This window comes from Dryobates pubescens, chromosome 12, assembly GCF_014839835.1.
Source record: "Dryobates pubescens isolate bDryPub1 chromosome 12, bDryPub1.pri, whole genome shotgun sequence".
Classification (NCBI taxonomy): Eukaryota; Metazoa; Chordata; class Aves; order Piciformes; family Picidae; genus Dryobates; species Dryobates pubescens.
Window position 1 is genome coordinate 8,049,139 of NC_071623.1, and position 27,841 is coordinate 8,076,979.

At 49.5% G+C, this 27,841-nt stretch overlaps 1 protein-coding gene across 1 annotated transcript in view; it reads left to right on the forward strand.

The window, feature by feature from the left end:
* The first annotated feature begins 1,860 nt into the window (after positions 1-1,860).
* The window catches only part of PTCHD1 (patched domain containing 1), a 44,768-nt gene continuing 18,787 nt past the window's right edge, over positions 1,861-27,841 (forward strand). The window contains exons 1-2 of the mRNA XM_054166139.1: positions 1,861-2,537; positions 17,286-17,946. Coding sequence (XP_054022114.1) covers positions 2,109-2,537; positions 17,286-17,946 — 1,090 coding nt within the window. The 5' untranslated portion in view covers positions 1,861-2,108. The remainder of the gene's footprint in view (positions 2,538-17,285; positions 17,947-27,841) is intronic.

The following is a 27,841-nucleotide window of genomic DNA, read 5'->3' on the forward strand; positions in this document are numbered from 1 at the left end:
AGAGTACTGGACTAGAAGACCTGGGCTTTGAAGCCTGACCTGATACCAAACTTCATCCAAACTTGGGCCCAGTTGTCTCCTGTGTTTGCTTCTGTTGCCATCATCAAGGTTTTCTATAAATTACATTCAAATTAAGGCTTCTTGTTGTTGTTGTTGTTGTTCTTTTTCCTTAAACTGGTGTAAGACTGATAGAAGCAGTGGGAGCTCACCTCTGTGGGGAGTGGAACCAAGGAGGGGCATGATCATACTACCAGTCCAGGAAATCCTGGGTTAGGCACTCTGGGTGCAGCCATGGCAGCCCTGCAAGGCAGAGCACTGCCTGGAGCATCTCCTGTGCGTCCGCACAAAACCCAGGAGAACCAGGCAGGGACCTTACTGGCCTTGACTCAGCACTACTCAAACCATTCACTCACTTGCCACATTAGAAGCAATGGAATGTCAGAGTCGGGTATTCAAGCTGTGTGACCTAGCTGAGTGAGGAGATGGGAACGATGTCAAGAGGTTTTGTGCATGAAGCATCCGTGGCAGAACGTTAGCTTAGGTCAGACGCTACAGCAGTGAGAAAGGAAGGATGACTGCCAGCCTATCAATAACCAAAGCAGCGAGCTGCAGCAACAGGTGCAGCGGCTGTCAAACAGAACCTGGCTGCCCACCGGCGTGTCACAGCACCGGCCTGGGTAGTAATCGGACCCCGAGCACCAAGCCGCTTGGTTTGGGAAGTAACCGCTCGGGCCAGCCGGTGGGATCCGTCTGCCCCAATACGCCAGCTGCCAGAGCTGACACGACCAACACGAGCATTTCCGCTTGTTTCTGCTATTTCACTTCGATATGTGCTTAAAAACGAGGCCGTCCCACCCCGCGATGGCAGCCGACGGGGACGGGGCGTACCTCCGCACAGGTGGGCAGCGCGCTCCGCCACATGCCGCTGGGCTTCCCGGCTAAGGGAACGGCAGCGCGCCCCTCCGGCTCGGCATGGCACGAACCTGCCCGCAGCGGCGGGGCCGGCAGGCGGTCGAGCCTCCCCGCGAAGGGCGCTGCCGGGGAGGCGCCGGGGACGGCGCCGGGCGGCCGGAGAGGGCGAGGCAAGCAGGGTCATTCCCGCCGCCCGCGCCCTGTTTCCCTAATGGGCATGTGCGGTGCGGCGCGGCGCGGCTCGCACATGCCCACTCGGGCGGCGCGGGGCCGGCGGACTCTGCCGCGCTGGCGGGGTGGCCGCGGTGGGTTGCGCGGCGGGAGCGCCGTCGGGCCCCTTGAGACTCGTCTCGCCCGCGGGACAAGCGCCCAAATGTTCCTGGTGGCGGACCTTTAAGTCAACCTCACCCCACAAAACACACACACCTCCCCTTCCACCGAGCGCGGAGATGAGAGGGTGGGGGGCGTGCACTGCCGCTCCGCACCCCCGCCACCCGCCCGACGGGGGCGCGGAGAGCCTGCACTACCCAGGCGGCCCGGGCGGGGATGTGGCGGCGCGGCAGTGCCGGCGGCAGGCGGGGCCGGGCGGCAGCCGGGCGGGGCGGGGCGCGCCGCGGCGTCCCGAGCGCGGCCCGCGGGGCGGCCCCGGCGGGAGGCGCCGCGCTGCGCCCCGCCGCCCCGTGCTAGGCGCCGCCCGTCGTGGCCCCGCGCCCCTGGGCGAAGGGCGGCGGGGGCGCCGCGGAGGGCTTTCCGCACCCGCCCCGCCTGCCGCGGCCGGGGGATTAGTCAGCAGTCTGCGGGCAGCCCCGCTCCCGCGCAAACTCCGCGCCGGGGGCGGGGAGCGGCGCCTGCCCCTTCCCCGCGGCGAGGGGCAGTGGGGCCGCGGCGGCGGGGCTGCCCCCCCCCCCCCCCTCCCCGCCACACATCCCCGGCGGTCCGCGCCGCCGCTCCGCGGCCGCGGCGAGGGTCGGTGGGTTGCCAAGTCAGGCAACGAGGCGCTGGGAAACTCCTCTCGGGCACGGCGGCGTTGCAGGAGGACGAGCGCCCGAGCCACCCCGCGCACGCAGCCCGGCGGGCAGGCGCGCACACACGCACCGCACACACACGCACCGCACACACACGCACACGCGCGGCGGCCGCCCCCGGCCCCCCGCAGCCGCGGCCGGCGGGGAGGCGGCGCCCGGCGGGGCTGCCCCATGGTCTTGCGGGGGCCGTGGGGAAGCTGCGGGGGCCCCGACGCGGCGCTCACCCTCCTGCGCGCCCTCCGCACTAGGATGTTGCGGCAGGTCTTGCACAGGGGGCTGGGGACGTCCTTCTCCCGGCTCGGCCACTTCGTCGCCAGCCACCCGGTGTTCTTCGCCTCGGCGCCCGTGCTCATCTCCATCCTGCTGGGCGCCAGCTTCAGCCGCTACCAGGTGGAGGAGAGCGTGGAGCACCTCCTGGCCCCTACGCACAGCCTGGCCAAGATCGAGAGGAACCTGGTGGACAGCCTTTTCCCGGTGAACCGCTCTAAGCACCGGCTCTACTCTGACCTGCAGACGCCCGGGAGGTACGGCAGGGTGATCATCACCTCCTTCCGCAAGGCCAACATGCTGGACCAGCACCACACCGATCTCATCCTCAAGGTAACAGCGGCGGGGCCCCGGCCCCGGGCGCTGCCACCCCTCCTGGCCCGGCACCCCACATCCCGCTCCGCTTCCAGCCAGCCCCGAATCCGGTCCCCGCACCTGCCCACCCGCACGGACCCACCCGTGCGTGCCGGCCGCTGCCTGCCAGCCACAGGCGCTGCCACCGCAGCCACCCGGTCACCTCCCTGCAACAGTTGGGATGCTGCCCGCCGCGGGAGCCGGCACCGCGCTCCCTTGTCAGCGCCGCGGGCTCCGCTATTTTATCCCCCCGCCCTGTTTTAAGAAAACCTTTTTGTTCTATTCCTGGTTTGGTTTTATTTGCATTGGGTGAGCGAGAAGGGCAGGGTGCTTGCTTAAATCGTTTCTCAGTGCCTCCTAGCTCGCCTTGCAGCCGTGCTCCTGAGTTAAGGAGACTCGGGCTTTGATAAACTCAAACTTCAAAAACAGTTAGGTACCAATTTGCCAAGCTGCCGAGAATGCTTTTAGGGGCTGCTGCTGTGTGCGGACTGCACTTCTGCTTGGAGCAGGGTAGCGCCAAACCTTCTCGCTCACTGCTCATGAAGGCAAATGACATAACTCAGCTGATTAGTGAGTAGTATATTTTTCCCCTCCACTCCCAACCCACCATCACAAAAAAGCTGTTTTAATGGGTGAAGGGAATGCCAGCATAGCTGTGGATTGCCGGCATGGTGCAGCCTGTGCTGCCGGTTCAAGTTAGAGCGGGCTGCATCTTTCCCTGTCACTGGAGCGGCAAGGAGCGTGCGAGTCGCAGTCTAACAGGACATCTCACCCTACTCTATGTCATAACATGTCGGCAAGCTGCCTTTGTCGAAGCTGGTAACTCTTAGAGTTTACACCTGAGTAGTTTTGAACAGTCTAGGAAGGAGGAACAGGCAGGACAGGTGGAAAAACTGTGTGTAAAGAGAGGCAAGTTCACCCAAGAGAAAGGAAAGGAACGTTTACAGATAACCAGAGGTGTGGCGAGCTCAGTCCTGCAGGTTTTCACTGCTGCCTTATGGAAACCCTGGAGATTCAGCACTGCTTGCCTTTTCTTTTCCCCTTGAATGTCAAACTGCCAGCCCATACAAAAGCCAGTATTAATTCTTTGTAATAGCTTCAGGGGAGTGTCTCTTCTGGAATAAGAAGACCGATGGAAATACCTATTGTATTTGGAGAGTCCACACTCGTTACTAAACAAGGAAATAACTGTTACAGTGGCTTTATTTCTCTTTTCTTTCCACTGTAGCCACATACAGAACTATAGGATAGAGCCATTCAGTATTTTACATTTCCTTTTTTTTTTTTCTGTTGACATATTACCCAAAGGTAATCAGCAAACAGATTTAATGAGCATCAACTCACCAAGTACAGTAATGGGAATGTTACTGGCGAATGAGAACACTCCAGAGAGACGATTTTCATTCCTTCCTTTTCCTCTACCATGGGCTGCGTTCACATCCAATATGTGCAGATTTACTCAGTCATAGGATAATCATCATCATGGATTTTATGCTTTTTTGTTGTTGTTTTTCTCTCTGTGCTGCTTTCTCTAGAGATCTGTAGTTTTATCAACAGGACGGTGACACACAAATAAATGGCACTCGGAATCTTTCCGCAAGCAAACTTCTGCGTGAGATTTATCGCAGCAGCAGCAGCAGCAGCAGAGCTGTAACTTAGAAAGTTCTGTCACTATTTAACGCTGCCTCGTTTTTAATAGGCAGAATTTGCCAACAAAATGATTATTTTTTCATTTGCTTGAGATAATGCACACGGTTGCCATTTGACTGTTTGCTTTTGCTGCTAATCTGACATTGTCAGGCATCTTTGATGCATTATTTCCAGCTCTTTATTTATCTAATTAATTCCAGTATGTCTTGTGCAGAATAGATTATGTCTTCAGTCCTCATTATTTTTCTGTTTGTGAGGAGACCCAGGCTCTAGCAGCTATCTACCCAGCCCTGGGGGTGGCCCCGTGGGTCAAAGCACAGCAAAACAGGAGGGATGGATCCGAGCTCCTAATATTGCTATACCCATGGTGATGCAGGGCTACATCATTTTGTGTCATCAGGGTTCACTAAGGGAAAGAGAAAGGGAGAGGTGGCCATCAAGGTTTTCCTGTATATATGCAGCTGCATGAAGGGGAGGAGAGAGCAAAGGCAGCCCCAGTCCAGAGCTAACCAATTCAAAGTACTGTACTTTGAAATAAGTGTGATGGGTGAAACCATGGAGTGTGCCTGAAAATGCTGCCACACAGGCACAGTCAGGGCAGAGAACCTATAGGGCAACATTTGCTTATCTTTCCTTCCCTGGAGAAGGGTGACCTCCCTGAGAGAGGCGTCAGGTTGGCCACCAGCTCCTCCCGCATGGTTGTTGCTGCATCTCCACCCACTTGCAGGAGGTTGGGAAACCCAGGAGGATAGTTGCCCCAGGCAGGCACTGACTGCTCTTACAACACCTATTCTTGGTTTCCCTACTTGCCATATTCCACCTCATCAGCCAAGGAGAGAAGGCAATGAGCTTGGAACAGCTACAGCTACCCTGGGCACACGGCAAGGGAAGATTTCCTCTGTTTTCATCAGAGGAAGAAGTCAGCTTCCATTCTTGTGCTTGTAAAAGGATACAAAGTTTTGGGATCTGAGCAGTTGAAACTGAACCCTAGCTGTCACTGTCAAACATTAATCTAACATCCTAATCAGTTAATCACTTAATGAAGTAACTTCTTCGGTGACCTCTCTAAAAATTCTGGTTGGCTTGATGCAATTCCTCATGGACAGATTACTGGCCCAAGGAACTCGCCGTTGCCATTAGTGCACAGCACATTGTTGGCTGGCTGGGAAGGTGTTCAGGAAAGGGCCAAGCCTCACAACTGTCTGGGGCCCAGATCTCAAGCAGTGCTTCCTGAGCAGGAGCTGCTGTAGGATTCCCTGCTGACATCATGCATCTGCCAGCACCATGCTGGCTGCTCACATGACAGTGGCAGGTCCTGCTGTATGGACAAGCTGCTGCACACACAAGGTCTCCCCTGCTCATTATCTGGGAGGCGTGTGGCTGCCTTATGTAATAATTTTCACCTGGAGATGATGCAGAGAACCCTTTAAAAAATGTCATTTCTCTATAATCATCTCTAGCCATAGTTCTCATAATTCCCCATGCTTAAACCATTCAGGGCCTGCCATCCCTATACTGCATTTCCAGCCAGTGCAGTCATTTGTGGAAGGAAGAAACCTAAATGTGTCTGGAATCTCTGGCCTTCAATAGATGATCCAGCAAAATGCCTTGGCAGGTCCCAGAGAGTGCAAGAGATGCATCAAGATTGAGATCCAGTGGGAGGGCAGTCATAACAGGGAGGGTAGTTATGACATTTTACTTGCTGCTTTACCAGCTCTATAGAATCTTAGAACGGTCTGGGTTGGAAAGGACCTCCAAAGGTCATCTAGACCAACTCCCTCTGCAGTAAGCAGGGACATCCTCAACTAGATCAGGTTGCCCAGAGCCCTGTCAAGCCTCACCTTGAATATCTGCAGGGATGGGGCCCCAACCACCTGAGCACAGGGCCCTGGCATCCTTGGCAGGACCTTTCTTCCTCAAAATTTCACTTTTTGAAGGGGGAGAGAGAGAAGTAGGAAGTGAAACCTAACTGAAGAAAGCACGCTTTTATCTTTGCGTTGCCAGGAAGTGCTTGGAGAAACAAAAATCCTTGGGGTATTTGGTGGGACCGTTGTGCACAGAAGTTTAGATGACCATGTTAAAAGTCTGGAGGAATTGTCTAAACCTAGAATCCCACCTGAAAATAGCGTTAGAGCAGACCCCTACCATTTCATGATGGGTTTTATTTTCACTTGCAGCTAGAAACTTGGTGGGTTCAAAGGATACAGACTGACTGGAGATCCAAACCTAGCCAGGTTTTTGAACCCCAGAGGACAGATTCTGACTTAGCCAGAATTTGAGACACCCATCCTTTTGAGCCTCTCCGTTCCTCCGTGCTTACAGTCAGTTAACTGCATTATATCACAAAAGACTTTTTTCTTTTCTTTCAAATTAAAGGTTTCCTCTTTTTCCTTTTTGCAGAAGAGTGGCCTCTCTTCCACTTAGGTTATTGTGTTTATAACAATAACACAGGGCTAACATTCTTTTGGCACAATAAAACCCACCCCCCCTCCACTTAAGATGACAAGACATAAAGATGAAAAGGGATTGAAATGTAACATGCTTTACTGAAGGGGATTGGATTTGCAGTTGGCCTCTGTAAAAAGCTGTAGATGAGGGGGTTTGGGCTTTTTTGGGGGGGGAAGAAACTTCTCCTAGCTTCATTTTTCCACACAGTGGTATTCCATCACCCCTCTCATGTAAACTGGCCAGCAGCAGATCCAGAGAACTGATAAAATACTTTTTTGAACAAATAGGAAAATGAGGAGTTTCTGTTTAAGGATGCATTTGTTAAGAACTGCATAACTTCTGATTATTGCAGAACAAAAGAGTTCACCTTCCAAATTTTGTAGACCTCATAGATGTTGGGGTTTTATTTCTTTTCTCTCTGCTCCTTAATTATGTCCCTGTTAGTACGGGTGCCCACACACTGTTGTCTGTGGTCTTCCTGAATTTCAAAGAATCACTGAAAACATCTGGTTGGAAGAGACCTCAAAGATCATCCAGTCCAACCTTCAACCCAGTTTAGGGTCAACACTAAACCATGCCCCTAAGCACCAGGTCCACACACTGTTTAAACACCTCCAGAGATGGTGACTCCACCACTGCCCTGGGCAGAACATTCCAATGTTTGTCAACCCTCTCTGTGAAGAAACATTTCCAAACATCCAGCCTGAACCTCCCCTGGTGCAGTGTGTAACCATTTCCTCTGGTCCTGTCACTTGCCACCAAAGAGAAGAGGCTGCTCCCTCCTCATTCCAACCTCCCTTCAGGTAGTTGTAGAGAGCAATGAGGTCTCCCCTCAGCCTTCTCTTCCATGTGAGGTAATAACCCTATTTATGTTCCTGTGTCTGTGTTATTTTCAGCTGTTTTACTGCACAACGTGGCACGCTAAAGCCATTGTTTTCAGTTGTTGGAAGTGTGTTCTGGTAGTTAGCAAAGAGTCAAAAGCTGGGTCTGTTGTGATTCTGGCTAATGAAAGGTACCCTTTATTTTAAAACTTCAACTACTTCTGAGTGCCAGGACACAGGCAGTCAACTGTGGCATCTGGCAGTGGATATAGTGGGTCTCCACCTTGTTTAGGTAGCACCAGCACTAAAAACACTTTGAGGGAAACAGTCAACAGAAGAAATAGCAAATCCTGCTGATAAAACTAGTCAAAAAGGATGAAGATGTGTCTTTAGAGCAAGGCTGTAGGATGTGGGGAAGAGTCCTAACATAAGAAAAACAAGGGTGTGAAAGCAGCAGAACTACAAGCCTGTTGTCATAGCAGCACAATGCTGCAGGGCTAAAATGTATCTTATGCGAAAACAGATGAGAATTAAGATACGCAGGTAAGATCTGGGCATGGCTGGGGAAGAGCACACTGCAAGGACAGCCTGGAAGCCTGCGCAGAAACCCCCCTGAGCTCCCGGTGGCAGCAGCAGCAGCTCCCTGCCATGGATGCTGCTGCCAGGAGGGTTTCATCTCTCCCGCAGGCACTGGCTACTGACTCGAGCAGAAGTCCTGAAGTTGCCTGTGCCTGGGAGGACAACTGCAGCCTGCTGTTCCTCACCACCCCCCCTGCCATTTTCCAACAGTCCCAGGTGTGATGGGGCCCCTCCACCATTCTCCCTCCTGCCTCACACCATGGCGCGATGCTCCTCCACATCTCTGTACCCTGAGCTGCTGCCAGCCGTGCAGCCTGTGCTAGGAGTGCCCAGCACAGCCAATCACCTTTCCTGCCTTTGAAGATCAGCCCCCACCACCCATCTAACAAACAGAGATCATGGGGGACAGATCTTCTCAATACATGTCTGGGTGTGTGTGATGAGGGACACCACCTCTCTGGGAAGATGCAGCAAACAGGCAGGGTAGGTATTGGAAGCCAGGGACCTCTGTATGTCACGGCCACCCAAGGCCAGGCCACTGGCGCCCTAGGCAGTGCCACAAGGCTTGAGGAGAGCTGCCAGGACACCCCCAGCAACCACCTTTGGGCTTCACAGAATCACAGAACCTTAGAGGTTGGAAGGCACTTCCAGAGATCATTGAGTCCAAACCCTCTGCCAGAGCAGGAGCACCTAGCATAGGTCACACAGGAACACATCCAGGTGGGTTTTGAGTATCTCCAGAGAGAGAGACTCCACAACGCCCCTGGGCAGCCTGTTCCAGGGTTCTGTCACCCTCACCAGGAAAAAAACTTTTCCTCATGTTTCCATGGAACTTCCTATGCCTCAGCTTCCACCCATTGCCCCTTGTGCTGTCATTGGCCATCATGGAGCAGAGCCTGGCTCCATCCTCTTGGCACTCACCCTTCATGTATTTATAACCATGAACGAGAAGCCCTTGGCAAGGGCCTGCACTGTATATCCAGCCCCCTGAGCAGCAATGTAAGGATTGGAGGGGTGCTTATGGAGAGGTGTGGAGGCAGCCAGCAGTGGAGCTGATGCAAAATCAAACGCAGGAGCAAAGTTTTCATCTTTTTTTTGCCACCATAAGGCCAGGCTGGATGTGGCTCTGGGCACAGTGTGAAAGCATCTCTGCCCTTGGCAGGGTGTTTGAACTAGATGATCCTTGAGGTCCCTTCCAACCCTGACAATTCTATGATTCTATGATTATGAAAAGAATCTCAGCTCGGAGCTCTACACCATGCCATGCAGAGAGGTTTATCCTGCCTAGGTGCCCCATCCCTTGGCAGCAGTCAGGCCAAATACTAGATTGGGCTTCTTTTGGTGGGATAAATTGAGGCAGAATTACGAGAACGATTGTCAGAATTAAGATGGTATTGATTAGAAAAGCTTCTGCACTTCAGATTAGGGGGAGAAAAAAAGAATTAGCAATTTTCTGAAGCTACCAAGAAGGCAGATGGAAATATAAATGCACACACATCTGCCACTTCAGGCTCTAATAGTTGTTCCTCGATTGATGACTTGTAGCTTGAACAATTTTTAGATTTTATTTACATGAAAATTGTTTGGAGCAAATATAATTCAGCACGTTTTGGACAGCTGAAGAAAAAAATCGGTTGCAAAAATACACAGCTTGCATAATTAGTATCTTAGCATCTCTTCAGGAAACCTAACTGTAGGGCTGTTAGGAAAAGAGCTCTGCTACCCGTAGTGATTCTTCCTGCACACTCTCTCTCTGCAGCTCCTAGTGTTTATCCTGAGCCATGAGGATCTGTTGGTTTCTTCCACTGGCTGTGTGCACACAGTGTCTGTCTGGTTGGAAGAGATCTCAAAGATCATCCAGTCCAGCCCTTGACCCAGCACACTCTGTGCCTTGGCCGGGCTGCCTCAGTCAGGAGGCTGTTGCCCACCAGCCCCCTTTGAACCTCAGCCCTCAGGCTGACAGCAGGACACAGCCCCATTCAGGGCGGTCCTTTGCCTTTCCTCTCTGCACCTTCTGATGAAAATACACTATTTAATAGTCTGATTTTTACCCATGTCTCAAGAGAATGGTGTTTTCTCTCACGAACTAAGCTGGGAACTGTGCAACTCCTTTTGCCTCTCATAACCTTTTTATTTTGACTGAGGACATCTCTCGAAGCGAACTAAAAAAGCACTTTGCACAGACAGGAATTGCCAGAGATTACTGAGATCCTATTCAAAAGGGAGAAATTTATAGCTAGCCATTAAAGGCTTTTTCTCCTATTTATTTTCCTTGGCACAAGTTACCTGTAAAAATGACCAAAAAAGTAAAAACTACCCAAAAAAAGAGAGTAAAAACTACCAAAAAGGTGTAAAAACTACCCAAAAATAACCAAAAAGAGTAAGCCAGCTGCATGTGAAAGTAAAGCCTGTATTTAAAATCACTGTCTTCAACTTGCTTTCTAGTTTTTCAGTCTTGAACCCAAACCAGTGATGAGATTTTAAGTAGTAGCAGATAATGAGTTCATTCTTCACTTGATTTTTGAGCCTTATTAGGCTTTTGTCCATAACCATGAGATCAGGTTTCATTTTTTCTTCAAGGAAAACAGAGATTTTTAGTTTGTTTTTTTTTTTTAAATCACAATATTTCAGGCTCCAGAGAAATACTCCAGGCTCAGGGAGAAGGCATACTTGGTGAAAATGATAGTAAAAGAGAAATTACAAAGATTTTGGCAGCACTGACTGGAGTGAAGCTTATTTTTAATTTGAACCATCAGCTGTGGAGTGAAAGACTAAACGGAGTCAAATAATAGCAACAACAACAACAAAAGAAAGTGATATCTGACTTCTGATGTCTCTTCCATGTGCCAGATCATTTGTAGGACAGACAGGAGGACGGCTGTGTATCATGGAATCACACAATGGTCCAGGCTTGAAGGGACCTCCAAAGGTCATCCAGTCCAACCTCCCCGCAGTCAGCAGGGACATTTCCAACTAGATCAGGTTGCCCTGATATCTCCAGGGATGGGGCCTCAACCACTCCCCTGGGCAACCTGTTGCAGTGTTCCACTACCCTCATAGCAAAGAACTTCTTCCTAACATCCAATTTAAATCCTGCTCTTCTTTAGCTTAAAGCCATTAGCCCCTTGTCCTGTCACTGCAGGCCTTTGTAAACAGACTCTCTCCATCCTTCTTGCAGGCCCCATTCAGGTACTCTCCAGGCTGAACACCCCCAGCTCCCTCAGCCTGTCCTTGTAGCAGAGGTGCTCCAACCCCTTGACCATTCTTGTGGCCCTCCTCTGGACCTGTGCCATCAGGTCCATGTCCTTCCTATATTGAGGGCTCCACACCTGCACACAGCACTCCAGGTGAGGTCTCACAAGAGCAAAGTGTCAGAATCAGCTCTCTGGATCTGCTGGCAGTGCTGCTTTGGATGCAGCCCAGGATGCCATTTGCCTTCTGGGCTGCAAGCTCACACTGCCTGCTCATGTCCAGCTTCTCATCCATCAGCACCCCCAAATCTTTTTCCTCAGGACTGCTTTCTATCACCTCATCCCCCAGTCTGTATTGATAGCGAAGACTGTTCCAGCCCAGGTGTAAACACTGCATCTAGCTGATTCTGTCTAGCTGGCCATTCACTGACTGAAGTAACAATGCACAGTTGAGTCCTTACAATAAGTAATGTCCCCTATAAACCAGCACATTACTGCTCAGCAGCAAAAGCAAACACATTTTTGCAGTGGGTATGATGAGCAGGAGGTAGTTGTACACATCCTTAATATTAAAAATGGTGGCTGTGACTCTGATCCAACTCCCATGGGAGTGGAGATAGCTTTCCATGAGCTAGGAATAGGAACTTGGCAATGTTGAAGTGGCTCGGTGCATGCTGCTGTCACTCTTTTCACCCTGGGAGAGAAGCTGTGAGATGAGATCCACGTGGGACATCAGTGGCCATGACTGGGTCCTCATGCCTTGCCCTCTTTGCCCGTAGCTTTGATTGGGATAGCTCCTTGTGTAACATGCACTTAAAGGATTTCTGGGAGTGGATTATTTTGCACGTAAATCAGTTTCTAACCCCTCTCTGCTGGGGTGGGATCTGTTTGCTTCACAAGGAGGCTGCAGACTTTTCTTGTTTTCTGACTAAATTGACAAAATTCTGGTGATACCTGCTCATTTTTTGAATTAAAGACAGGACTTCTGAAGAAAGCAAAGGAAATAGAGGTTTTCCTCACCCCTTCCTCTAGCTGCCTGCATCTTTTTTGCAGACTTAGTGAAATCAAGCTTTCCTTTCTGTCCTGAATATACATCTGTAAGTACAACCCTTCTGCCTCCAGGTTCAGCTTTGCTGAAAGTGTCAAGCTCTGTACAGGGAAGAGCTGTCTTGCACAGCCTGGTTCAGGGACTGGCCAAATCTGGGCAGCCAAACAGAGTCTACTGGGGGGCCCTGGTTCTCAGCGCCTGTCTTCCTGTGCTGATGGCAGAGGTAGGAGGACTGGCAGCCAAAAAACAGCTTGAAGAAATCTTTACAGCCACAGCTTTCTGAGGCCCTGGAGCAAATGGCTTAGCCCTGGGTAAGTGAAAGGATTTTAGCTTTTGCTTCCTGGCATCCCATCCTGGGCCCATGGGCAAAAGCAGCCAGCAGGGTGATGCAATTTCACCACTTCTCATCTGTCAGCTCTGCCATAGGCTGAACCGTTGCTTGGTGTGGAGGCATGAGTACATCCCTCACCTGGAGGTATTTACAGAAAGGGATTTGTGTCCCAGTTGAAGCCATCTTTTCTCTCTGTCTGAAATAAATAATTGAGTGAGCATGGGACTTAGAGTAAACAAAATCCAGGACCAAGATTTTATCAAATGCAAATGGCCGAAGGCTGAAGGAAGAGACAGCGCTGCTCTAGAACTCTCTGGCATGTTATGGGACACACACAAACAGCATTTTCAGAAGGCAGAAGGGAATTGGAAGTGATGGTCACTGTTGAAACAGCAATGAAAGGGAGAGGTGGAAGTTGTTATTTCACGCCCGAGTGCTTTCAGGGACAGTGTGCCACCGTGGCTAGGGAGCTTAGGCAAGGTTGTGTAGCTCCCATGCTGCAGTGCTCTGGCATCTCAGCAGTAAACTACTTTCTGGTGCCTTCCACTATTAGCTAGCTGAAAAAGCTGTGAATGATGAGCAAGCAGTGCATGTCTCCCTTCAAGAAAAAAAACATTCATTCAGCTTTATTATTTCTTTAAATCTCCCTTTCTCCTAATAGGATCAGTAAGGATAAGAAAACAGCTGGATAAACGAGCATCTGGGGGTCACTTGTTTGTCCCAGTAGTAGGTGCCAGGTTTATTCAGGATCTGGTTACTTGCTCTTAAAATCTGCTGTGCTGAGGAAGGCAGCATGCATTATGCATTAGCATATTGCTGCTGTTGTCCCCATCACACAACAGCCTTCACCATCCCCTGTGAACAAACTCCAGTTTCCTGGGGGACCTCCTGGTGTACCATGGGCAAGCCAAATTGCAGATTGTGTAATCCCTTGAACTGGTAGGACGTGCCCGTGTAACCTCTTGGACCTTCTCTTTTCTCTGGGAGCCAGTCACCTGGGGCTGTGAGTGTGGGCTCTGGATGCAAGTGGAACAATCTGGGTGGCCACAGTTGAATCCTCAGCATGGCAGCAGGGAGGAGAGTGTCATGGGACTACAGTTGTCAGCAGGGAAGAGGCAGCAGCCCAAGGGTGCCCAGGCAGCCACAGGCAAGCAAAGGGAAGAGGGACAGCCTGCAGCCATGCTGCAGTGCACCCCTGGCCTGCAGTAAAGCAACAGAGGGGGGCAGTTTTTGTAGGATGTGATCTGAAAAAGTGACGTGCAAGTAAGGTGATGTGTTTGTCTTGAAGATGAAAGTCTGAGCCAGGCTTCCTGGAGCTGAGTCCTGGGCGCTGAGGTAGTGCTGGACACACTTTGCTGGGAGGGAGGAAATGGCAGGTTTTCCACTTTGGCTGTTTGCCTACAATTCGAGACCAAATACTGTGGCCACTGGCAAAGCTCAGAGTATGTCTCCTAGCTACTCTAAACTGCACAAGCTTGCAGCCAGCTCTGGGGGCTGCTTGGCTGCCAGGATGTGTCAGGATGCAGAGCTGGCTGCCTGCTCTCCTCTGCTCCCTGAAGCCTCGTCACTGGGACATGCAGCGGTCAGGTCTACCCACGCAGTGCCTGGTCCAGCCCGGCAGAGCCTCTCAAGAAGCACCAGGCCACCACTGCAGAATGGGCTTCTGAGTCTGAAATGATCATTCCCAAGAAGATATGAGTATTTTAGGTATGACATTTAGCTTCTAGCCTTTCTCTGAAGCTGCTGTAACAGCTGTGACAGATGAGGTTATTTTATAACCTAAATATTAAAAGAAAAGTGCTTCAGTTGTAGAAGGAAGCAATTGCAGCAGTGAGGCAGGGAAGGTAAATAGCAACACACATTGCTTGATAAAAGTTGCATGATGGTTTAGTTCCTTCTGCATTGTCCTCTCTGAAAGAGTTGTGTTGTGAATCTAATACAGTCAGGAAATTCCTTCTGTTCCTCCGAGTTGTACTCAGCTGTGCTTCTTTACGTGACATCCGATTTTGCAACCATTGTCACTGAAAACCATACAGGAGCTGCCGTTGTAATGAATTAAAATCAGCCATCTGTCTTTCATTTGATAAATCAGAGCATTTCCCCCAAATTGTGACAACATACATTTGGCTTTATACCCCAAAAGATCTCTTGAAAAGCAGAGCTTTGCAGACAAACTGGAAAGACTGGAAGAATTTTCCCCTTCATTTGCCTAAATTTGTATTTTTAGCATCTTCTTGGAAGTCTTTTAATTTGCTTCATTTAAGAAGAAAGTTGTGCAGAAGCCTGCACAGACAGATATTTGTTCTCCCTCCAGGATGGAGAATTTTGCCTCTCACCATGGCCAGTTGTTGTATTCTTACAGTACTGTGAGAAGATCTGGTAGTTCATTTCTCTAACCTATCCTTCTAATGTCAACATTGAACTGTTCTGTTGAAAATGAATCATAGAACCATAGAATGGTCTGGGTTGGAAGGGACCTCCAAAGGTCATCTAGTCCACCACCCTCTGCAGTAAGCAGGGACATCCTCAACTAGATCAGGTAGCCCAGAACCCTGTCAAGCCTCATCCTGAATATCTCCACTACTCCACAGCTACTCATATGTGGAAAAATATATCCTGAAGCTGCCAGAGAGAGAAAAAAAACAGTTGAGAATATAGGGATTTTGTAATCTTTGCTTAGATGATGTCATACTGAGGAGCAGAGGTGACATAACTAAATTGATACCCATCACAGATGATGCAGTGTAACCACAAAACAGTTGGATTCATGGGGGATTCTTTGCAGATAGGTCTAAAATACCACAAAGCATGTGCTCAGCAGTGTGCAGGAGCCCCTGCCTTTGCTATGTTGGATAACCCCTGTGCCACCTAGAAGAGAGGAGAAGGAGCCTTTTCCTATATCATAGAATCATCCAGGCCGTAAGGGACCTCCAAGATCATCCAGTCCCGCCACTTTGCTTGCTCCACCAAGTCAATCATTATACCGTGTCCCCAAGTACCAGATCTAGATGGCTTTTAAACATGTCCAGGGGTGGTTGAGGCCTCTTCCTGGAAATATTCAAGGTGAGGTTCAACGAGGCCCTGGGCAGCCTGATCTAGTTTGGAATGTCCCTGCTGACTGCAGGGAGGTTGGACTGGATGACCTTCGGAGGTCCCTTCCGGCTCAGACCATTCTATGACTCTATGATTCTATGGTGATTCAGCTACCTCCTTGGGCAGCCTGTTCAACCCTTTCCATGATTTTTTTCCCCCCTAATGTCCAGTCTAAACCTCCCCTAAACTTTGTGGCTCTGCACCCCAAAGGATGTCACAATCACAGGGAGAATGTTCTCAGGCTTCTGGTGGAAGCTTTGGCCTCAGCAGCATCCTTACAGAAGGTCTTGCTACTTACTCCACAGCACAGAAGGAATTAAATGGTGATGGTGATGGGTGAAACCTGCACATTTTGCAAGAAAAATAGGCAAAAACCCCACCACTACCACCAACAAAAACCCCAGTTTGTACTTTGCTAAGGCTCCCAACATCAGCAAACTCAATGTTTTCCTCCCGAAAAATCTTGCAATCCCAGCCTATTAGGGCTATCCCCTTGCCATCTTTCAGATTTCTTGCTGCTTCTTCTATGTTGACTAAAACAGACTCAGAAAAGGTTGCACACATTTTCTCAAGAAGAAATGGTAATTTTTCTGCCTTTCTGATGTTCAAAAATAACTGAATGCACTTTGGGTCAGAGCTCAGGCATGGCAAATTTCAGAAGGATGCAAAACAACTTAGAAAGAAGGCTGCACTAAATGCTGTGAGACCAAACAATAAGCAGTAATAACCTGCAGGCCCGAAAATTAGAGGCCTTTCCAGACTGACAGGAGCTCCCAGACAGAGAAGGAGGAAACCAGTGTCAGTGTCTGCCATTGCTCCCTTTTGAGAATTTGGTGGAGGAAAGAGGGAAGAAAAAACCAGTGCAAATTAATTAATGCCAACAATCTTTTTCCTGCAATGCCAACAATCTCTATGCTGTGTCCTTTCATAGAATGGTCTGGGTTGGAAGGGACCTCCAAAGGTCATCTGGTCCAAACTCTTCTGCAGTAAGCAGCAGCATCCTCAACTAGATCAGGTTGAGGCCTGTCGAGCCTCAAGCCCTTCAAGCTACTGCCAGTGCCCTGCCCACAGCCAGCTGCCAGGCTGCCAGCATGTCCCCCATGGGTGACACCCCTGGTCGCATTGCTCTTCTGCCTTCTGTACCTGAAGTCTAATCTGTCAAGAGAGATTAATCTGGCAGTCCTGGGCACAACAGTATCTCCAGACATGGCGGGGCTGTTACACTTCATGTTCACCCAGATCACCTGAAAGTGGAGGCTTGGGCTTTTTGAATCTCTAAATAAGAGAGGCCAAACAGCAGATGCACATGGCACAGATGCAAGTTGCAACACACCTGAGTTACCAGCAAAGGACCTGGGGGAGTAGTGCTGCTAATTTAGTGCATGTTTCCTTTCTTATTTTGCAATGAGTATGCTGTTAATACTGCAGTCCCCCAAACTTCTGTCTTTGTTGTTGTTCTTTAGATCAACTAGGAGAGGAACGGCGACGAGCAGCAGCTGTTGCTGTGGCTGCTGCCGTGCGAGATGAACCCATGAGTAACGTCTGTGATTTCTCTTTCCCTTGTAGTTGCACTCTGCTGTGACCAGGATCCAAGTTCAAAGACCTGGTTTCAATTACACCTTTGCCCATATATGTATCCTGAACAATGACAAGACATGCATAGTGGACGACATAGTGCATGTGCTGGAGGAATTAAAGGCTGCTCGCTCTTCTAACCGAACTAATTTTGCAATCACTTACCCGATCACTCACTTAAAGGATGGCAGGGAAGTGTATAATGGGCATCAGCTCGGTGGGGTTACTGTGCACAGCAAAGACCGGGTGAAGTCTGCAGAAGCCATTCAGCTCACCTACTACTTGCAGGCCATCAACTCCTTGAATGACATGGTGGCAGAGAAGTGGGAATCCATTTTTTGTGACACTGTTGAACTTTTCCAGAAATCCAACAGGAAAGTCAAAATGTATCCTTTCACTTCTTCTTCGCTGAAGGAGGATTTCCAGAAGACGAGCAGGGTGTCACAGCGCTACCTGATCACAAGCTTGGTCCTTGTGGTCACCTTGGCCATTCTCTGCTGCTCCATGCAGGATTGTGTCCGCAGCAAACCCTGGCTTGGCCTGCTGGGATTGCTGACTGTGACCCTTGCCACTCTGACTGCAGCTGGGATCATCAATCTCACTGGTGGGAAATATAATTCCACTTTCCTGGGAATCCCTTTCGTCATGTTAGGTAACTATCTCCTATCTCCTCTCTCTTTTATGTGTTTGTGCCTCCCTGATGCATTTCCCAGCAAGCAGAGAAGCGTCACTGCATGGCTCCTGGTGCCTTCTCCCTGCAACACAGCCCTGCACCAGATCCACACAGCCTCTTTTACTAAACAGTTCGGCCTGCACTGGGACATTAAAATCCTGCCTGGGGCTCTGGTGCGGCACAGCACCCTGCCATAGGATGTAGTGTCCACTCTAGTGAGGAACAAGGACATGCAAATGCTGTGCCTTGGGCAGAGGGGGAGCCCAGCTGCTGCTTTTCTCTAGGTGTTTTGGTGGGTAGCGTTACAGGGAAGCCCTTGCAGAGGTGCCCGTGCCGCAATGACAGCATCAGCTGTGCCAGCAAAGCAAAGGGGCTGCGCGGGCTGGGCATTTAGAGATCGCTGGCTCCTTCAGAGAGCAGGGCACTGCTGGCCTGGCTTGGCAGGCACCTCTCCATGTTTGGTTCTGGGTTGTGTTTCTCCTGAAGCTCGTGTGTTGGCTGAGTGAGCATAGAGAGGGTTTCACTGTCCTGGGGGGAGAGCTTTGCCTCCCCCAGTCGGGCAGACCCCTTGTGTTAGTGCTGGCACATCCCATGGCAGAGGGCTATGGAGGGATGCAGAATTGGCTGCTCCCTGCCTCCAGTGCTGGCAGAGACAACTTCATCTTCCCAGTTTTCATAGCAAAGTAGTGTCATTTTGTTTTGTTTTCCTTGAGGGTAGAGAAGAGGAGAGAAGGTTGGGCAGCTTGCTACTGACCCCAAATCAGAGACCTCTCCTGTTTGGCACAAGGGCATTTGTAGGAATGCTGCACCTTGTATCCCAACAGGCAGGAGGACAAAAGGAGAACTCTGGAAAGTTCACAGCCCCTTTCTTTGTGTTTGGTTCCTAACCACTGTGAAAAGCTTTGTACACTGTAGGTGTTTAATATGTCCTTATTCATGCCATTATTCATTTGTGGAAAAGAATACATGCATTGATTTGATCACAGCTTCTCCCAGATGAAAATCAGGGCTCAGTAATACTTGAGGTTTGGAGTGTAAGAGTGTCTCCACTGCCTTAGTCACATCGTGTAGTGATATGACACGTTTCAGCACAGCTATTTTTATAGCCAGCAGCAGGTTCCTGGGCCATGCCTGTACTGTAGCTGTGGCACTGTTGCACTTTAATTAAAGACTTTGCTGCGATGCGTTGCACTACCAGTTTTAAAGTACAGAATATATTCAGTGACGGTGAGGATTCAGCTCTCATTCTCAGATGACATCCATAAAAATTAAGCTGTATCATAATCTAGATGAGATGCAGCACAAGAAAAGCCAAGAGTCAAAAGGAAGCTAGTTTTCTGAGCTGAATCTTTGGTTTTCTTGTGTATTTTGTTTCTCTAATGCTTGTGCGTGTATTATCAAATTCAGTACCTGGAACTAAGTTGTCTGTGTTACGTGGGAGGGGATTTCCAGGTGTGTTGCAAGAGTAGCAGCAAAGCTACCAAATCCAGCCATAATGAAGTGAAAGTACCTGGGGAAAGTCACTCCAAAAATTTGAAATATTAGCTGTGTTTTGAGTCACAGAATTATTGAGGCTGGAATAGACCTTTGAGATCATCCAGTCCAGCCTATGACCCAACACCACCACACTGACCAGACCGTGGCACTAAGGGCCACATCCAATCTTTCCTTAAACACCTCCAGGGACAGCGACTCCACCACCTCCCTGGGCAGTCCATTCAAGTGTCTAAATTACCCTTTCCCTGAGGAAGTGCTTCCCAACATCCATCTTAAACCTCCCCTGACACAGCTTCAGGCCCTGCCCTCTCGTCCTGTCACAAGCTGCCTGGGAGAAGCGCTTTACTACAACTTCCTTTCAAGTAGTTGTAGAGTATGATAAGGTCCCTCCTAAATCACCTCCAGACTAAACACCCCCAGCTCCCTCAGCCTCTCCTCATCAGACTTTCCCTCCAGTCCCTTCCCCAGTCTCGTCGCTCTCCTCTGGTCCCACTCCAGCACTTCAATATCTTTCTTGCAGTGAGGGGCCCAGAACTGCAGTGCTCGAGGTGAGGCCGCACCATGGCCATGTACAGAGCAGAATTCCATCCCTAGCCCTGCTGGCCACACTATTGCTGATACAAGGCGAGATGCCAATGGCCTTTTGTGCCACCTGGGCACAGTGCTGGCTTGTGTTCAGCATCTGTCAACCAGCACTCCCAGGACCCTCTCTGCCAGGCTGCTCTCCAGCCACTCATCCCCCAGTCTGTAGCACTGCATGAGGATCAAAGCATCTGCTTGCTAAGACAACCTTTCAGATCTTTAATTCACTAATAGTGACTTGAAATCCTTGAAGGCTTACAGCTGAGAAGTTTCACTCTTCTATTTTAGTGCTCCTTTAACTGCTGAGCTGTACAGCCAACTCTGCTTTTCTTTTCCCCCCTTTTTTTTTCTTTTTTATAACTGAGTTCTTTTTTGGTTTTGCTTCGTTGAAGTATTCCACTCTCCAAAGGAGTACATTTCAAATATGCAGCTCAGCTCTCACTGTGAACAAGTCAAGATAGATCGGCCAAGTTCGTGTGAATCTTGCCTGATTCCCCAGCTGCATAAAACCTCCTGAGGGACAGGAGTATCAACAGGTGAACAGAAGGCACTGAAGACATTCTGGAGTTTTGAGTGAGAGCTGTTTTAAACCAGCAGATAGCTAGAAAGGCAGAGTTTCCTTTCTTTTTTTTTTCCTTGCAGTAAAACAGAAAGATCATGAATTTCAAAATTTATTTCCTGCCTATTTCAGATAGATTTGGACAGGCTGAGAGCTTGGCAAAGAGGAACCTGATGCGGTCCAACAGGGATAAGTGCAGAGTCCTGCACCTGGGAAGAATGAATAAACTGCAGCAGTACAGGCTGGGAGGTGATCTGCTGGAGAGCAGCCCTGGGGAGAAGGACCTGGGAGTGCTGGTGGACAACAAGTTCTGCATGGGACAGCAATGGCCAAGAAGGCCAATGGGATCCTGGAGTGCATTAAGAGGAGTGTGTCCAGCAGATCCAGGGAGGTTCTCCTCCCCCTCTACTCTGCCCTGGTGAGATGTCACCTGGGACACTGCATCCAGTTCTGGGCTCTCCAGTTCAAGAGGGACAGGGATCTGCTGGAGAGAGTCCAAGGGAGGGCTACAAGGATGCTGAAGGGACTGGAGCACTGCCTGGTGAGGACAGGCAGAGAGCCCTGGGGCTGATTAGTCTGGAGAGAAGACTGAGAGGGGATCTAATCAATGTCTATCAATATCTGAGGGCTGGGGGTCAAGAGGGAGGGGACAGCCTCAGTTGCACCCTGTGATAGGTCAAGGGGCAATGGATATGAACTACAGCACAGGAGGTTCTACCTCTACTTGAGGAGGAACTTCTTCACTGTCAGGGTCACAGAGCACTGAAATAGGCTGCCCAGAGAAGTTGTGGAGTCTCCTTCTCTGGAGACTTGCAAGCCCTGTCTGGATGTGTTCCTGTGTGACCTGTGCTAGATTCTATGGTCCTGCTCTGGCAGGAGGGTTGGACTCGAAGATCTGCAGAGGTCCCTTCCAACCCCAAACATCCTGTGATCCTCTGTGTTGCTTTGCTTATTGTTGGTTTAACTCAATATAACTAAAGGCTAGAGACACAAACCACCCTCTCTTAGAGCCTGCTGAGCTATTTCCACATAATTTCAGTGATGATCAGATTAGATCATAGATTAACTGACCTTTAGAAAGCTAAAGGACTTCTGGATAGCTGTGTAGCCCCATAGCTATTACTCATAATCTCATAGCTAAAGGCAAAAAATTAGGTAGAAAAAAATGATTACACTGGACACATTTCAGGCAAGGCCTCTTTAGTGTTATAAATCATTAATGAAGTTTCCCCAGTTTATAGCAACTGAGGATTTTTAACTTTTCATCAGCATCATAGAGATGGAGAAGGCAGGAGAAGATGCTGTGCAGACTCCATCTGCCCTCTGCCACAGGACAAGATTCTGTCTTTCCTAACAGATGCTTCTTGCTCTGCACTTTGTCTCCTCCTTGGGCCCTTTCCCCTTGTGTTTCACTGCACTGCTGCTACAGCATTTGCATCATGTCTAACCTCAGTTCCCCTTTTGTACCTCCGCTGTCCTGTTCATTTACCCACTGCATCTGGAAAACAATTTATTGTCTTTTTTCCTTTGCATATTTGAGACCACTCTCACTTGGCCAGTCCCCTTCCCTTTCATCCCACATTTCCTCAAGACAATGCTTACCAGACTTCCAGCAAGCTTCTTGCTTTTGGCCGCTCCACATCTCCTGTGGAATGCGGTGCCTAAATCCGGGTGTAGGATTCGGGCTGAGCCTTCCAGCAGCAAGCAGAGTAGGAGGATGATTTCACACATCTTGCATATGGCACTCCTGGTTCATAGATTCCCATATGAAACTTTTTTTTTCTCAGCAGGATGAAATGGTTGGCATTTGGTTGGTGCCACATGGCAATTCACAGATCCTTCGTGTCACTTTCTACCCTGTTTGGTTCCAACCAACACACAGAGAGTTACCCTTGTCCTTGCTGAATTAGAGTTTGTTTATCTCACACCATTTCTCCTGTTCATTAAGTTCTTCTTGACAGAATCAGGGAATCATAGAATGGTTTGAGTTGGAAGGGACCTCCAAAGGTCATCTAGTCCAAACTCCTTGTCATCACTGCCTTTCCAAGGTGCATTAGCAGGAGCTGGTCAGAAGTGTTTTGCAGTTAAGTGCTTTTTTTCACCTTTTCAAGAATGACTTTCTGAGTAGTCGAAATGCCTTACCCAGTCACAAGCCTGTTCTAAGAATTCAGGCAGTAAGTCTGCAAAATACTCACTTTAATGTGGTCTTTAGTGTTGGATTTCATTCATCCTATTTTCTGTAACATCCCTCCAGCACCAGCCATTTCCAAGAACAAAGGAGCTATAGTGAGGGGTACTAGGTGCTGGAATCATGGAATCATAGGATAGTCTGGGTTGGAAGGAACCTCCAAAGGTCATCTAGTCCAACCCCCAGTCTTAGTTTTTGAATCAATATCAAGTTGCACAATTACCCTGGCTTACCAAGCTCAGGCTGTGTAAGTGTAGGCAGAAACATCTTTCGCCTACCCCACCTGTTAAAATATGACATACTGGTTTAAACATTTCATGCCTTGGTTTTAATCACCTTTCTGGTAGCCTATTCTAATTGATTTCACTCCTTGATTAAGGCAAGTTACTGTAATCCAGCTCACCAAAGGTAACTCATTCAGTCAGAATAATTCAGTCATTGATCATAGAATCATGGAATGGTCTGGGTTGGAAGGGACCTCCAAAGCTCATCTAATCCAACCCCCTCTGCAGTCAGCAGGGACATCCTCCACTAGATCAGGTTGCCCAGAGCAACCTGAATGTAAATGGCCTGAGTATGGCACTGCTGTGATGATTTCTGTGTTGTGGCAGATCGCTTTTTAGCCATCATGGATTGCTAATGGAATGGCAAGAATTGAAGCCAGGAGAGATGTTGCCAGAAAAACCCTTCCCAGCAGGTACCAAAAGAGCAGGGCTCCCCTTTGGTCACCAGAGGTCCAGCTGTGAAAGGAAGGCAGAAAGCTGTGGCTGCCAGAGCCTGTTCCCCTGTGGCCCAAGGCCCTACAGAGGAGATGTGCTGAGAGCAAGCTATGAGAGGGGGGCAGGCTGGCTGCAGCCACTCTCTTCTCTAGGGATATCTTGTCAAGTCAAATTGGGAACTTTTCAGCTCTGGATTTACACAGGTACTTCTAATGTGAAAGTGAAGCCTGAAACCTGTGAAACTTGGCAGGCTGCCACCATTTGTCTGGGCATATTTTGAATTAGCATATGTCTCTGGGGTTTTTTTTTAAGCTACCAGTGTGTAAATAAGTAATTTTACTCAGGTCCAGTTCGTGTGGAATCCTTTGCTAAACTCAAGAGTATTGAATTTTGATCCTAAGAACCAAAAATTAAATTTTTCAATTTGGGTTGAATTATTTAGCACCAGCTGAATAACAGAATGAAAACTCTTGATTTCCTGTTGCCTGCTCCATGAAAAACTACAGATGTTTGGTCTGGCACAGATGCTAACATATCCATCCTAAGTTTCCTTTACACATTAGAGGCTGTTTAATAACTGCCAATCCTTGAAAAATACCAGTTTCCTCAAAAAAACCCAAACAAAGCAACCCAAAAAAACAACCAAGTGCTACTGAACAAACCCTTGGACAACCAGCAGCACTGGCTGCATGAGTTTCTGGCAAGACTTTTCACAGAATTACAGAATCAGCCAGGTTGAAAGAGACCTCCAAGATCATCAAGTCCAACTAATCACCCAACCCTAACTAATCAACCAGGCACTAATTGCCTCATCTAGTCTTTCCTTAAACACTTCCAAGGATGTCAACCCCACCACCTTCCTGGGCAGCCCATTCCAATGGCCGAACTCTCTGTGAAGAACTTCTTTCTAAGATCAAGCCAAAACTTCCCCCTGCACAGCTTGAGACTGTCCTCTTGTTCTGTTGCCAGTTGTCTGGGGGAAGAGACCAGCCCCCACCTGGCTACAACCTCCCTTCAGGTAGCTGTACAGACCAATAAGGTCTCCTCTGAGCCTCCTTTTATCCAGGCTAAACACCTCCAGCTCCCCCAGCCTCTCCTTACAGGGCTGTGCTCCAGACCCTTCCCCATCCTTGTTGCCATTCTCTGGACACATTCCAGCATCTCAACATCTTTCTTAAACTGAGGGGGTCAGAACTGGACACAGGACTCAAGGTGTGGCCTAACCAGTGCTGAGCACAGGGAGAATGACTTCCCTGCTCCTGCTGGCCACATTATTGCTGATCCAGGCCAGGATGCCATTGGCCTTCTTGGCCACCTGGGCACACTGCTGGCTCATGTTCAGCCTATTGTCAACCAGTACCCCCAGGCCCCTTTCTGCCTGGCTGCTCTCCAGCCACTCTGTCCCAGCCTGTAGCACTGCCTGGGGTTGTTGTGGCCAATGTGTAGAACCTTGCACTTAGACTTGTTATATCTCATTCCATTGGACTCTGCTCATCTATCCAGTCTCCTTCCCAGAGGTGGAGTGCAGCATTTAGCTTAGGGGACTCAAAAGAAAATTGCAGTATTGCTCTTTGCACTGAAGAGAAACCCAGCAACCTGTTTCCTATTCCTCCAGAAACTCCTACAGCTTGTTTGGGGAGAGGCGGATCTCTTCAGCTGCCAAGTTCGTGAAAAGCATTGGCACTGTGAAATCACAGAGGAATGCCAGGCACTGCCAGATACGGGCAGGGACGTAGGGACAGCTCTGTGGGCTTATATTTAGCCGCTGCTGCTGGCAGGGGAAAACCAGTTAGCAGTTACGAGAGCGGCTTGAGCTTGCAGCTTGCTGTAAACACCAACGATAGCCAGCCCCGTGTGAAGCTCAGCAAAACAGAGATGAATGCAAATACCTCTTCTGAATGCCTCCCTCCATCCTTCTGTTGTGTCCTTTATGGTTGGTATGCTGTTTCTGGGAAGAGAGAAGAAGAAAATGGTCAACAGAGCAAGTCCAGAGAGGGATGACTGGGAAGGAGAAGGTAGTGTCAGACAGAGTCCTGCTCAGGTTCACTGCTGGGTATGGGGAGAGTCGGGGAGGAGGAGACTGCACAAGGCTGCATCTGTCAGGAGAGGGCACAGGAGCAGAAGAAGTGCAGAACACTTCAGGAGGGAGCTTGTGTTATCAGGGCTCATAGGAACACCTCACAGATGCAGAGAAGTGCTGATCCCTTCTCAGAAACACCAGTTCCTTGGATGCACACATTCTCCCTGGCTTGCCTGAGGGTGAACCAGGCTGTTGAATCAGAATCACAGAATGTTAGGGTTTGGAAGGGACCTCCAAAGATCATCCAGTCCAACCCCACTGCTAGAGCAGGAGCACCTACAATAGATCACACAGGAACACATCCAGGCAGGTTTGGATTGTCTTAAGAGGAGACTCCACAACCCTCCTGGGCAGCCTGTTCCAGGGCTCTGTCACCCTCACAGGGAAAAAAATTTTTTCTCATGTTTCCGTGGAACTTCCTATGCCTCAGCTTGCACCCAGTGCCCCTTGTGCTCTCTTTGGGCATCACCAAGCAGAGCCTGGCTCCATCCTCTGGGCACTCACCCTGCACATCTCTATCAACATGAATGGGGCCACCTCTCAGGCTCATCTGCTCCAAGCTAAAGGGCCCCAGCTCCCTCAGGCTCTCCTCATAAGGAGTGACCTGAGATATCTGTACAGGGGTTTCATGGATACAAAATGTAGGACCAGCAAAGATGTGATCTGAGATCATAGACAGGAAAGAAGGTCAGAACATTACAAAACAGAAGAGAGATCAGTGTGTTTGGTGGTGGCAGTGAAGGAGGGCAAGTGAGAGGATTGCTGAAGGTTAGGGACTGTGAAGGCAACAGGTAGCTGAACCAAGCAGGGAAACTAACAACCAACATGAAAACCCTGTGGGGACAGGGGTGCTTGGGCCAGCATCTGCCAGCACATGTATCTTCCTGGTACCACATCTCAGTGCCAGTAAGGCACCCAGCCCAGCTCCTGCTTCAGTTTTCTGGAAGAATGTGCTGCTAGGGAATTGCAACACGTGCCAAAGTTGTACACCCTAAAAGCATTCATTATCCTCTCCAGCAAGCACCAAGTGTTTGCTGTATTCAATAAACCACAAGTGTCAGCACTGGTTACATGTGGAGAGTGTCAAAGAGAGAGAACCCAGCCCCTGTGCAGGTCTCCCTGGTGCCCTTCAGTCCACACAGAGGTAGCACACAGACACACACAGACACACACACACACACACACACACAGAGATGTTTGACTTTGTGCAGTACTTTTCCACTGATTTTCCTGTTGTCGCTTAATAAAAATGCGAAGCTTACTGAGTCTCTTGTTTTTATTCCCCAAGCTAAACTTCCTCTCTCTCCCTGCTTGGCTGCCCCTCTGCCATCTCCTCATGCCAGGAACAAGCATGTCCTCTCTCAGCTGGCTGCCTCAGCTTATTGCCTCCTTGTCCCTTTTTCCCATCTCACCCCTTTTGCTTGCAATCTCCAGCAGGTCTAACCTGTCTCCCTGCATCTCTTTCCTGATACCTCTCACCATCTTTTGGTCTCCCTAAGCTCCTTTCACCTTTTCTCTTGCTTTCCCCACTCCTGCCAGTGTGCCCACTCTGCCATTTTGTTGTTGTTTGGTTTTTTAAATTTCTCTCCCATCCTCCCAACTCCTCACAGCTCCAGCTGGGCCCATTGCTCCTACCCTTTCCCCTATGGTCTTCAGTAACTTCCTTGGCTCTCAAAAAGGTCCCCACCATACCCTGCAAGGATATCCCAGATGCTTCAGATTCCCACCATTCATCCTTGCTTTTTTCATGCTGCTAAAGGATTCCAGGTGCCCTGGAAGTACACTTGGGAGTTTTTTTCTCACTCCTCAGCTTTCAAAGTTCAACCCTGCACAGCTCTGTTACAGCCCTACAGCATTTTGTGTTTTGTTCCTTTCATTATTCTTCTAATAAATACATCAAATTAGTCTGGTTTTATCTACCCTGAGCAGAATCCCAGGCATGTCACTTTCTTCTTCATTCCTTTTTCCTCCTCTTTTTCTCTCCTTGGTCCCTGAGTCTCTTCCTGGGCTCTCTAAGCAGACAGGCATCTTCTGCAGTTCCTCAAGCATCACCTAGCATTTCTCTTCTGCGCAGGGAAGAGCAGAAGTAGGCCCCCAGGCCACCCCTCCTCAGTCACTGTACCAAGGAGTCCTCTCACCAGTGTTTTCCACCCAAAGGCAAGGTGACCATCTCCTCTTCCTGCTGGTCTCCCCCACTCCAGCTCTCCTACTGAAGGATGATGCCCTAAGGCTCTTGAATCCAAACACCA